This window comes from Hibiscus syriacus, unplaced genomic scaffold (assembly GCF_006381635.1).
Source record: "Hibiscus syriacus cultivar Baekdansim isolate YM2019G1 unplaced genomic scaffold, ASM638163v2 tig00110597_pilon, whole genome shotgun sequence".
NCBI classification, from domain to species: Eukaryota; Viridiplantae; Streptophyta; class Magnoliopsida; order Malvales; family Malvaceae; genus Hibiscus; species Hibiscus syriacus.
In genome coordinates, this window is record NW_024062795.1 from 1,569,340 (window position 1) to 1,583,466 (window position 14,127).

At 32.8% G+C, this 14,127-nt stretch overlaps 1 protein-coding gene across 1 annotated transcript; it reads right to left on the reverse strand.

Moving 5' to 3' along the window:
- Positions 1-11,798: 11,798 nt before the first annotated feature.
- Positions 11,799-13,918, reverse strand: LOC120134004 (xyloglucan endotransglucosylase/hydrolase protein 9-like). Its single transcript, XM_039150485.1, has 4 exons — positions 13,718-13,918; positions 13,444-13,544; positions 12,728-12,921; positions 11,799-12,368 (listed from the first exon to the last, which is right to left on the reverse strand). The coding sequence occupies exons 1-4, from the start codon at positions 13,884-13,886 to the stop codon at positions 11,948-11,950; spliced, it is 885 nt and encodes a 294-aa protein (XP_039006416.1). The 5' UTR covers positions 13,887-13,918; the 3' UTR covers positions 11,799-11,947.
- Positions 13,919-14,127: the final 209 nt, after the last annotated feature.

Genomic DNA, 14,127 nt, shown 5'->3' on the forward strand with positions numbered 1-14,127 from the left:
ATTTTAATATTTTTTTATGGTTTCCCTCCCGATTCTAAGGTTTTGTCTTCACTAATCCGGACTTACTCGCGTCGCACACCTGACTTTGGTGGGTGAGTCTCCTAGTAGGGATTTTCTGTATATCAAACTACTTACCACTTGAACCAACCATTGTTACATATTCTAATACTATTTCTTTTATTCTTAATTTTTTAATTAAAAAGTAAATAAATTCTTAAAATTTTAGTTAAAATTAAGGGTAAAGTATAGTAATGGTCACTGAACATTTCTGAAGCTTGCATTTAGGTCCCCCAACTTTTAAAACTTGTAATACAGTCCCCCAACATTTATTCCGTTTGCAATATGGTCCCCCAACTTAAACCACCGTTAGAAATTAGAGTAAATTATATAAAAGGTTATTGAACTTTTCAGACACTTGAATTTAGGTCCCCCAACTTTTAAAACTTGCAAAACAGTCCTCAATTTCATTCTAAACCCCAATTTCCAAAGTAATTCAATTTCATTCTCAACCCTAAATTCCAAATAATTCAATTAATTCAATTATGTCAGATTTATTATTATTTATTTCATCTTATTTCATGTGATACGTATTTTTTATATAAATATAATAGTATAATTCTTATCTGTTGAAAAAAAAATTTAATTAAAAAAGTAGTTAGGATATAGAAGAGGTTAAAAATAATTCGAATTTTAAATTTATAAAATGTTATTTTGACGTATAAATAAAAGTGTAAACTACTAGGTTGACAACTTAACTATCTAGCCCTTTTTACTTTTGTCATCGATCTTTTAAATTTATCAATCATACAACATAATTATTTAACTATTTCAACTAAGCCACTAGTCGTTACCAATTGATACAAATGATGAAGTGGCAGTTAAAAGGAATTGACATTATTATACATTCAATCTTTATTATTTATATAATCAATTTGGTCCTAAATTAAATAGAATTTAATTAATTAATCATTTAATTAGGATCTGACATGTGTTAGCACATGATCATGACACGTGTCATTGGTGACGCATGTCACCACCTAATTATTTATATATGCTATCAATTTGGTCCTAAATTAAATAAAATTTAATAAATTAATCATTTAACCAGATCTGACATATGTTAACACATGATCATGATATATGTTATTGGTGACACCTGTCACCACCTAATTAGAAGAAATTAAGTTACAAAGAAGTAAAATTTGGGTCTTGGGCAAACTCAAACCTGAGTCACGCAAATGAAAGATACAGGGTGGAGCCACTAAGCTAACACCATCGTTTGTGTTAAGAGATATACAATAATACATATACTAATAGTATGACCAATGCCAGAAAAAAAGAATATAATGGAAAACGGAAATAATGAGATTTGAACTTCGGCAAAAAATTTGAAAGCAATAAATGATGGGAAAATATTATATTTTTTTACAATAAAAAATATTATATTTGATAAATTGTTTGATAGATTTAATATATTTTTTAAATATTAGTTGATACAATATTTTAAAAGAATAAATTTAAGATTTATATATTTTAACTAAATTTAATATTTATATTTTCATATTTATAATTCATGATTATATATATAATCTTAAGTTGAGTATTTCTAATATAATTAATAATTTTAATTTCTTATTAAAAATAAAATATTCAAAAATATAAATGATTCATACATTAATATATGAATATATTTTTTTATTTATACATCTAAATATAAATATACATTTATATAAATATATTTTTATTCGTATATTGAAATATTTTGATTAAAATATAAACATATTTTAAATACTAGTTTATACAAGAAAAATAAAATATATCAAAAATATAAATGATTCATACATTTAAATATAAATTGAATCATTTATATTTTCTATACATCTATATTTAATAAGAAAATAAAATTATTGGGGGACTGTTTTGAAAATTTTAAAAGTTGGGGACCTAAATTCAAGTGCCTAAAAAGTTCAATGACCGTTTATATAATTTACCCTTATTTTCTAACAGTTATTTAAGTTGGGGGACCATATTGCAAACGGAATAAATGTTGGGGGACTGTATTGCAAGTTTTAAAAATTGGGGTACCTAAATGCAAGCTTCAGAAATGTTCAGTGACCATTACTATACTTTACCCTAAAATTAATTATACTCTTAAATTCAATCATGTCATCATTTATACGTGAATTATCTAATCAACAATTTAAACTATTATATTAATACCGTTAATTGCCCTATCAACACTTTAAATTTTAGAGAAAATGTAAAGTTAATACATTTAAAAAATATTGATTTTAATTTAAATTTACTACCAAAACTAAAGTACATTTTAATTCAAAATTTATATAAGGCTTAAATGTATCAATATCTATATTGTTTATATCGAGTTACTCTTAAATTATTTTTTGGGGATGTTTTATCCCTTAAAGTTTAATTTGTTTTCTCATTTGCCCCAAACTATTAATTCTTTTAAAAAAAGCCAAGGGTAAAATATATATTTAGTCACTCAACTATTCCTATTGTTCTGTTTGTTCACCAAACTATTTTTCTTTTCAAAATCATCACTAAAACAATATACCCGCCACTATGCGGCTATTCCCTAAACGGCGTCTCTACCTAAATCGCCATCTTTTTTAACCATCACTATGCAATTATGTTGGTGTCGTTACTGAAATACATTGAAATATAAGCATGGAGATGGAGGGTAGGACAAAAGGGTCTGAAATGGTACAGTGGGTTTCGAAGCAAAGGTTTTGAAAGTGGAATTTAACGTAGTGGATGGTTTCGAGGGAAGGCTTGGTGCCGGCGAGATGAGGGTGGAAGGTAGGAGGAGACAATGTAGTTGGAGGCAGAAGAGAGGAATAATTGGTGGAAAATGAAGGTATGTTTGGGATTTCTGGGTGGGTGATGGACAGTGTAGAAACCTATGACGACGAGAATTATGAGGAATCCACAAGTACATAGCGGCGATCTCTTTCAAGTGAAGCTGTTGTTTGGTTTTGTAAGATTTTGAGACATTTTTTTCTTTTCTTTCTTTGAATTAGATGACAAGGCATGAGGCTTTGTTTAGCAAAGGTGGCTGCCTAGCTCAACACACTTTTTGTTTTTCAAAGAAAAAGATAGAGGAGCTACTCTCCAGGTTTAATATACAAAATTTTTAAGTATATATTCATTTAGAGAAGGTGTCAAAGCTTTGAAGAGGATTATATAAATCAATCAATTCAACACCCAATGCGATGTTTGCTTTGACGGAATATACATGTAGTTCCGTGACGATTTCACGAGAATATGAATAGATTTTTTTTTTTTAATTTGCAAAGGGATAATTTTACTCTTGTAACCTCAAAAGCATCACTGGAAAGGCGAGTTTTAGAGGAGGGTTTTGAAGAGCGAAAAAGAGAGTGGAGTTAAGTTTTGGTGAAGAAAATGAAAGGGAAAAGAGTTGCATGCCTTTTTTTAAGGTTTGTTAACTTGTATTTGATTTTAATTGATAAAATTGTCTAATTTTTAATGGTGAGTGTTGGACATTCATGGACGAAGAAGAATTGCTAATGACCATGTTGTTCTTTCTACATGTTCAGGAATGATTTTGAAAAAGAAAATAATTAGGTTACCAAAAAAATAGTTGAGTGAATAAAACAGTCCATTATAAATAGTTGGGTGACTAAATATATATTTTACCCTTAATATTTTTTAACATAGTTAACCGTTGGTGGAAATAAGATAACGATTTAAACTTTAAGTTTCAAAACGTCTCAAAAAATATTTTAAGGTACAACTCGGTATAAATGATATACTTTAGGGACAATGATGCATTTAAGCCTTTATATAAATTATATGTATATATATATATATATAAACCATCTAAAAATTATCAAATTTGAGAATTATCAACCAACAATCAATCGGTCTAAAATGATGAGGTATTAAATTTTTTAAATAAAGTCAGGGTTTAAATCTTACAAATTAGATTAGGATGGTCGCCCTCATAATAGACCGATGGACTAGTTGATTAATAATAATTAATATATAGGCTACTAATAAGTAATTCAAAAAATTAGAGTATCACCAAAAATAATATAGAGATTTTAGTTCTGTTTAAACTTGCTAAACATTCGTTTATAAATTGTTTGCTGTATGACCAATTTATTTAGGGACGCGCCATGGTAACAACCTTTGGCAGTTTGCCGCTTTTATTGCACCGTGTATAATATATACGGTGACCACCAAGTTTGTGTGTCAATTAAACTTTCCTTTTCCTATAGTGCTGCCATAATTAATTAAAGTTAAACTTTCCTTTTCCCTTTCCACCAAGTTAATACACTTTGCTGTTAAGTATAAAAAATTATATTTAATAGTTAACAATTTTTAAAATAAGTAATTAAAAGTTTTTAATTGATATCTTTTATCTTTCCTAAATCATTAGGTATTAAGAGTAAGAGTTATCATTCCTTAATCCTGTACCCCTAAATAGAAACGGTTAAAATAAATATTTTACTCGATGATTTTGAAAGGAAACTTCGCCTGCATAATATGTATGTATGTATGTATGTATGTATAACAGAATTTGACGCTATAAAGATGCAATTTCAATATGATATTTACATAACATTACAGATACCTCCTATTCTACTGATGAAACAAAATCACTCCTTTATTTCTGCCTATAGATTTATGATACCCTTTTTCTTGTAACTCGAATGTAGGCAAAAACAGATGCGAAAATAGCAGTGAAAAAGATCCCGCCGATGATGACACCACCGCCTGCCGCTGACATATCTGATGCATGATGTTTTCCCAGCCTTCTAATCTCCGGTGCTTCAGCCTCTCCGCTCTCATCCGCTGGACTTTCAGCAGGCTCACGATTTGCTTCCCTAGAAATCACCCACCCTGCCTCATCCTTTTTATCAACCTCAGAAGGTTTCAGTTTCACCTCGGATTCTTGGTCAGCCGTTGCATGGAGAAGCAACAGCTCCACCAAAACCAAGCAAACTAAAACAACCTTGCCCCAACCCATGCTTTTGTGAAGAAAATAATCGTGCAACGTTGAACTTTGGAACAGTGTCGTTCGACTCCTTCGGCGATGTTTCATTTGATGTGGATTGGTGAATCTATTTATAAAGAGAGTGAATGGTTAAGGATTTGGTGTGTGGGTCCTATTGTTGTAATCACGTTCGGAAAAAAGAAGATAGGGTTTGGTTGTTTGGGAAGAGAGAAAATAATAAAAGAACGTATTCAATCACTCTTTTTATTCTCCTAGTTTCGTTTTGATATTTTTAAAATGAACAAATTATTGATGTAGTAAATTTTTTATTTTTTAAATAATGATATGATATATCAATATTATTATTAATTTTTTAGTGACAGATGAATAAAATAGATCTAAAATATAACATTAAAAATGATTTTAATAAAATAATTGAGAAATAAAAATAAAACTACAATAACATGTGGGTGATAAAATACATAATTTATTCAAGAAAAATAATAGGTTGGGGGAATGGGTGTCGGTTAGAGTGTCTACGTTTTATTTCAACCTAGGCAAAGTGAAAGCTGGAGGGAAAGACACATGGTGAGTAATATGTGCAAGTTTTAGAAGATGACGCTAGACAACAACTGGGTTGAATTATGTAAAGTCTAAAAACAATATTTTTATTGGTTGGGCTTTTGATTGTTGTGCAATGGAAAGATGAGAGAAGTTCCAAAAACTGGATTTTGTGAGCATATGGAGAGCAGTAGTATAGTATTATATTGGTCCAGGGAGTTGTATTCCACCCACCGACCCAAGTTAAATTATTTTGTGAGAACATCTTCTTCGGCAAAACTTTCGAGATAACATTCTCGAATTTTTTATTTAACGATATAACATACTCTCAATATTAATTACTCAAATAGGACGAATTGCACAGTGTTGGCCGTAGGTCGCCATGCCTTTCGGGCGACCTACGGCGTGACAGCTTCCTAGCATAGGTCGCCATGCCCTCCGGGCGACCTTGTAGGTCGCCATGCACGCCAGGCGACATGGTAGGTCGCCATGCACGCTGGGCGACCTTGTCCTGCGCCCTGCTCCCCATTGCATGCTCGCCTGCGCCCTGCTCCCCGTTGCATGCTCGCCTGCTCCCCACTGCATGCAGGCGACCTCTTCCGACGTGCATGGCGCATGCAAAGCTTCATCTTCTCACCACAGCTCGTAGCAAAGCTTCATCCTCTCGCCACAGCTCGTATAGAACACTTTTGTCGTGATTTCATTATTGTATGCATGAGGGAGACAGGGGTGAGGGAGGCAGAGCCACCTTTGTCATGATTTCAGCAGAATCACGGAAGAGTTCGAGCCGCTTGCATAGCGACCTACAAGGTCGCACCGAGTGTATGGCGACCTATAATCTCGTTTGGCTTGCATGGCGACCAATCCATGCACTGTATAATTCACACCATTTGAACAATTATTTCTTAGACAATATTATCACGTGAATTTTTTTTTTTCACAACAATATCTCGTGAGTTTTGCCCATCTTCTTCCTTTTTGCTTTCATGGATTTGTTTTTTTTAGGTGCAGGGGATTTGGGTTTGTTACTGTTTAGGGTTATATACATTGAAAAAACTGTTTGGGATTGATATTTTTGGTTTTGCGGTCCAGCTGGGGATTCATAGGAGAAGTAGGGCCGTGTTGCGACCTAATTAATTACCATTTTTTCACCAAACCTCAATCCCTTGTGCCACCACCAAAGGGAAAGTCGAGACTAAATCTATAAAGATTGGGTAAACTACAAAAATGGTCACTTTGTTTTCATATTTATAAACTTTTATTAATCAAATTTTAAAAATATAAAATTTGATCACTTACGTTATTGTTTTAAGTTTTAGTAGCTTAAAAGTTGAATGTAATTAGTTTGGTTACGTGACCCGTTAATAAAAATGTTTAATTTTTCTCCAATATTTATTATTATAGGTTCAATTTTTTTTCTAGATTTTATTATTAGGGATATATTCTTATAATTTATTTTTTCTAATATTTGTATAACTGTCTAACTTTTTGCCAATATTTTCTTATAACATTTGTTATTAAGGATCCAATTTTTCAATACTTGTTATCAGGGGTCTAATTTTTTTAATATTTGTTATTAGGGGCATACTTTTAAAATTTAATTTTTTTTAATATTTATTTGTTATTATGAGTTTAATTTTTTCAATACTTTTTATTAGAGGTATAATTTTTTTAATATTTTTTATTAAGAGAATGTTCTTAAAATTTACTTTTTCTTTAATATTTGTTATTAGGAACCTATTTTTTTCAATACTTGTTATTATGAATCTACTCTTAAATTTTTTTTCAACACTTGTTATTGTGAACAATAACTTAAATTACGGTATGTAACTAAAACTACGATCGTTATGTAGTGGCGACGACATCGTCCGAAACAACGATATCCACAACAGTTATGTCCATAATAGCATATGTTATTGAAAATTTACAATCCTGATAATTGTAGTGACTACAATATCATCAATTATGTTCACAATAGCGATAAATACAATGCGACCAAACACAATGCTACCAAAGACACAAATGCAAACTATAATTTAAATCACTAATTAGATGTCTAATTTTTTATTTACCCGAGGGTTATCAAAATCTCAGAAACAGACTTGAGCAGAAGTACAACTACATGTAACCAGGAAGACGTATTGTCCCATCCAACTTTCTTGCTCTAATAGCAATTTTGGTCTCTATCAAATCATTCGTTAAACTAAACTCTGGTCTTCAGTTTTTAGGTTTAAAGAAGTTAAGAATCAAAGAAAAAGAAAGAAAACGATGACTGGGGGAGTAAATCCTGATTTGATTTATTTGTTTGGTCTGCATTCTATCATAATTCTCTGCATGTTTAACGATAGGAACATACACACGATTCTATACTAGGAAAAATGAATTTTAAATTTTTTAGGAGATAACGATCTAATAAAAATTTAGGAAGATAAAAATATATTATCAATAAAAAATAAAAAAATAATATATGATAATTTTATAGACGATAACTCACTCAATTCATTCATACCTAAGGATGGCATTGACAAAGGAGCTCATAAATATCTCATGTGGCAAGTCGCAACCATAAAAATTCACAACTGAATTATAACAATAAATTGGCATCGTCACTCAATTTGTGGTCGCATTATGATTATGTTGTGATGGTAGACGTAACAATGTCCAACTCCAAGGGGTTCTTAAAGATGTGTTTAAAAAGGAATAAACTTTTGGCATAAAACCAAAGCAGGAGAGCAAAATGGTCCAGGCAATCTTAGCAGTTGCGGTTGAAGATGAAACATGTAGTTGAGGGCATGATGCTCCATTGCATTTAATGCAGATAATGATGTTGCGGACATGACCTCAAGCCTTGGCCAAAACCATATCAAACTTGGTGAACCAAAACAAAAACTGATCATCCATGGCGACTATGGTTGTTACAAAGCGAAATCGATGCGGACTACTTCTGTCTCTCTGCTGTACTGATGGAGCATTATCAACAAACATATTCACAACAAATATGGCATCATTTAGAGCCACAATATTTGAACAACTTGTGCAGCGTGGGGTTGTCATTTTTGGCTGTGTGCCAACTATCCTATATGCATCTTTACCACAATGCTTACCATCTATTATCTTTATTTAAACGTATCAAAATTAGCTCTGATATTTATCCGGATAATTATTTTACTTTCTTTTTTCCTATACAGTATTCTATTCCTTAATGTTTTAATTTTTATTTAAAATATTTTTTATTGAAATAAAATCATTAATTGACTAATAGTTAACGTTGTTACTGACATAAAATTTTTACATGTGTTAAATTATTAGCGTGTCACATGCCACATCACCCAAATGATGTTTCATATGTCACAACACTCAAAGTGACAATGTAACGTGTGTCACATTACTTTAAGTGATGATACGTCATGTGTCATGTCTCTTAAAACGATGATATAACATGTGCCATGTTACCCAAAGTGATAACTTGTCACGTGGCTCGTTATCCAAGACAATAATAAGACATATGTCACGTTATTCAAGATGATGATATAACATATGTCACACTATATAAGGTAACAACATAGCATGTGTCATATCACTCAAAGTAAAGACGTGACATATGTCACACCACATAAGGTGATGATATGTCATATGTCATGCCGCCTAGGATAATTAAATAACATGTGACGAACTATCCACTATGATAACATAGCATATATTAAATCACCCAAGATGATGATGTGATATGTAACACATCATTAAGTATATTGTCATATACACACTTGATCACCTTAAAATTTGAATTTCTCTCTATTTGTTATCTATTTTATTAATTGTGCCAACCTAAAATTCTATTTATGTTTATCTACATATAAAAATTTTATTTTGTTAATATGTATATACACACACCTAAAAATATTTATAATTTCATCACTGTTTATATACATGTAGAATGTCACATTAGCAACACACATTAACTGATAATTAACTAACGATTTAAATACAATATGAACTATTTTAACTAAAAATTAAAATATTTCAGAAAAAAAAAGTTAAAATAGCCATTTGATTAAATGTTGAGAATAATTTTGACATGATGTCTATTATATAAATAGCATTTGTTAAAGTTACAACTTACAACTATTCGTGGTTATTTGCGTTTTTTTTTTCCCAGGTAAAACGGGATCGCTCTTGCGAAATTAAAGTCCTTACAAAAGGAGAAACGAATAATTGATGGGTCAAAACCCCAAACCAAATCTGACAAACGGGCTATCCCTCAAAACGTAGAAAGGCCCTATACACTCGATAAAATGCTCATTCATATATAGTAGAAAGGGCCTTTATATTTTAAATCATAAATACAATTCAATTTCTGTAATTTAAGAGATTAAACCAGAAATCCCGGTAAAGTTTTCAAAACTCTGTAAATGGGGTCATTATTTATACTGTTAAACGCTGCTGCTAAAATGCAGATAGCTGTTCTACATCAGTGGGATATAGACTGCAACCCTGATGAGGTTGACATTGCAATGATTCTCGATCCCTGTGTTTAATAATTTTCCCCACCTTTGGTGTGGGTAGGTGTAACATTTACTGCCTCCAAAGTTTCTGTATTACCAAGAGGGGTCCCATAAGGAAATCATTTGATTCTGTCAAATGCAGCCACTTCAACTTTTTTTTATTTTTACACCCCCATCCATCATCATTAATAATGGCCCAGAGGTAGATAGCCATCACATTTGTTCCTTTACCTCTTTCTTTCTTCCACGGGATCAGTGCTTCGAATTATTGAGATTAAGCATCAATGATGTTAAAAGGTGATTTATTAGTTCATTGACTCATACAAAAGATGAAGTCACTGACAACTACGTTGATATTTTATGTGGCCATTAAAAATTAGGACCCATCATGCTAAATCTCGTCTTTAACGAGTTAATGGTGCAACTTATGGACAATTGTGAGCATTTTCATCATGGGGAAGGGCAAAAATTATTGTAGGTGTGCTAGCCCCACGTTTTCATCATACAACATGATTTGTATGGGATACACACCCTTTTATATTTAGGTTTGTATTTGATGCCTTATCTTTTATACCGATAAATATCCATTGCGATAATACATAAAATACAAATCAGTTAATGTTACCTTAATAATTTGAGAAAGACATCACACGAAAATAATACTTTCTTTTATTGCATATCCATAGTCTTGTATTCTTTAAATGACCACAATTTTATGATTGAATTTTTTATAACTATGCATAATTCGTTAAAAAAATTTGATAGTTATGATGATCATAAATTTGACACCAACTACTCTAAAATAGAGATATTTATACTATAGTTAAAGAAAAAAATGATATACTTTTCTCTACACTTTTTCTTCTATATAAAAAAATATCAACCAAAGATCGTTCTGACATTGATCAAAATTCTTCATTTAAATCATAAGGGGTTAATTATCAATGATGGACGACACCAAATTTATTCCCATCAACATAATGTATCATGATGACTTTCTTTGAGGAGTAACATGCTTCAATATTAGAGTATAACTTTACCAAGGAACTAGTATAACAAAATCCTACATCTGCTCATCATGCAATTAATAATTGTAATAGTTGGCTTGTAAATGGCACATAATGAGATGATTTAAGGTTCTTTTATTATTTCCACTAGCTCTCAAAAGGAGTAGAATTATTTCGAGATCTATTTGTTCCCGAGGAATTATAGGGTTAAGAGTCAATAAGATAACAGATAATCTGACTTTGTGAAATGAATCCAAAACAAGTGTTACTATCAACGACCTACTTCTTAACGTTTTCTGCTCTAATTTTCTCCCATCAATCGACCCTACACAAACTGATCCAACACCGGCTTTAACAATGTTGTCTCTAGTTTCTGTCTTAAAAACATGTGATTTTTGCTTCAAAACTCTCATACCATCAAAAAGGAGTGCTTTCTCCACAACATGATTGAAAATCATGGATGGTGCAGGGGATAGGGTTCACATAACCCTCCTTTTGGGGTTGCATAACGCCAGAGTTTATTACCATTATTTAATTCTTTGGTCCCCCCCATATGACATCTCGTGAGTATTTTAGCTTTGTCTTAAACATGTCCCACTCTAGAGCAAGAGTACGAACAATTTTTTAATTGGTATCATTGTTATTTTTTTAATGAATTATGCGACTAAAATTTAAAAAGAGATATAATTTTTTTAAAAATTAAATAATGAAAACGAAAAAAATAATAATAATTGAATAACTAATGTACCGCAAGATTTATACCATTAACTATGGGATAATATCATACAACGTAGAAACCTAAGCGAGAATCAAAATATAAAAACATGGGATAACATGTTTTAGGCCATATAACGTATTTTACAATGTACCCAAGAGCCCCTAAAAGCCACGCACAACTAGTGGCGGTGATGTTCACACTCGACAGGCATGACGGGGAACCGAGCAGTGTCGGAACAATAGTCGTACACCAAGTGGTTAGCCCTAACCCACACCAGCTGGTGACTCTGGTGCAAACTTAGCTCCGACATTGTAGGCTCATCCCACCAGAACCTCTTCTCGCCGCTGCTTTTGCATTTGTCGGCAATCTCATCGGCCGACACCGACACTGGGCACTCACACGCATCAATTTCGAAGCCTTTGTAGGAGGCAATGAACGGGGCATGGCTCCAATCAGTCTTCACTAGGCCACCCCTTGTGGCCCAGTCATCAGCATTCCAAATCGAGCTGTACACACCCATGGCTTGATCTTTCGGAAATGGAATTCCTTTGTGTTCCATGTTAGTGTGAACCCTTATCGGGGTCTCATCCACAAGAAATCTGGTACCAAAAAAAACAGATACATACGTCAAAACAACTCCAAAACCCATTAAAAAACAATGCAAATATCCAAAGGTAATTTCCAAGATGAATTGAGTTTTAGGTCCCCAATACAGTGAATGCTACAGTTCAAACACAATGCCCATGTTAATGCCAATACATGAACGACAACTCTTATCACATATCACAAGTGGCTCCTTCTATAAAGGTCTGTCCTTTGTATAGTTCTGCAAACCGCAAAGTGTCAGAATTTAACACGAAAGGAACCGACTTTTAACCATCCCATTACAGTTCACCAAACAAAGAGGGCAATCAGAACATAAAAATATCGTATCTACGTATATATCTTATATACTCACACAACTTGGCGTTGGTTCCATAGGACGGAGTAAGAGTGAAAATCCTTGGTGGGATCAAACCAAAGGTTCATTCTTTGCTCCCTATTGCCCACACCGTTCACATACAAATTGGTTTGAACAAGGTAAGGTTCACCGGTGGTATTGCCAAGGAACTCGAAATCGAACTCGTTGTGATACGGACCATCCGATGACATCTGTGTTGAAAGAAAACATCATGTCAATAACAAATCATTATCAACCCCATGAATCTAGTAAGGTCAATTTAATGATAAGTTGATGAAACGCCTGAGCGAGACATGCAAGTCGCAGTAGATTAACACAGTCCAACTAAAGCTTTGGGAAAACAAAGACACCTTACTAGGACATCATTGGTGTCGTGGACCACAATGGGGACAAGGCTAAATAAATGAAAATGAATTTGACTTTAAAGTGAGTCACGAGCGAATAGAACCGTGTAGCTGATAGTATTACTAGCCCGCACATTAAAGGAAAAGCCCAGCTTTTGATTGTCTTCAACCGGGAAAATTGTTCATTAGATAGGTATATATTATTGAATGGGGGACCCTCGGCTATTACTTTCCATACGTACGCAACTGAGTTATTATCCACCCATCGTACAGTCTTTTTTTATCTTGTTCAATTATATTTTTATCGGTTTTAGTCATGTTTTAATTGTTCTGATACTGTTTAATTAGATATCAAAAGTCAATACTCACATAGTATGCAGTGACAGTCCCAGCAGAGTCGCCCTCTACAAGCTTAATCTGCATGCTAACTTTGCCAAATAAATATTTTCTTTTTGACGAAAATCCAGCACCTAATATCATCAACCCAACATTTTCATTAGCCTACAAAGTTCATTAGCTTTACAAGAACAAAACTTTAAGTATATATCATGCAGAAATGAGAAGAGTAACAATTTGATAGCTCAATGGGCAGCACCAGAATGCAAATGTGATGAAAAACAGGGACTTTTAATTTGAAGATTACCAGAAAAGTTATCAAGTTTGAGCTTAAGGATGTCTCCTTCATTGATGAAGTGATCGTTAGCCCAAGCAGGGTGGAAAAGCTCATCAAACTTCGCTGAGCTACCCAGCCCCAAAAATGTATGTCCAACAAAGAAAGCAATAGTCGCAGACAATTTAAAAGAGACAGCCATGGAAAAAACAGAGGGAGGGAGAAGGAGATGAGTGAAGCTTCAACTCAGAGGTTGAGAGTGGGTTCTCATTTTTATAGCCAAAAATTCGACTGGCTTCATTCGAAAGGATCAGATGGGGGCAGGATTCCCCATTTCAATGGCCACATCAGAAGCCACGTCACGTGAGATATTTTATCCACGTGAGATTTTCAAATATACATTCTGGGTTAAATCAAGAAAATATCTTCATGCTACTGTTTAG

Excerpts from the sequence above, each read along its gene's own strand:
- LOC120134004 (XM_039150485.1), bottom strand. The coding sequence starts at position 13,886 with ATGGCTGTCTCTTTTAAATTGTCTGCGACTATTGCTTTCTTTGTTGGA. Across the intron at positions 12,922-13,443 it reads GGACTGTCACTGCATACTAT|ATGTCATCGGATGGTCCGTA; the intron begins GTGAGTATTGAC and ends CTTTCAACACAG. Across the intron at positions 12,369-12,727 it reads TGGAACCAACGCCAAGTTGT|ATTTCTTGTGGATGAGACCC; the intron begins GTGAGTATATAA and ends TTTTGGTACCAG.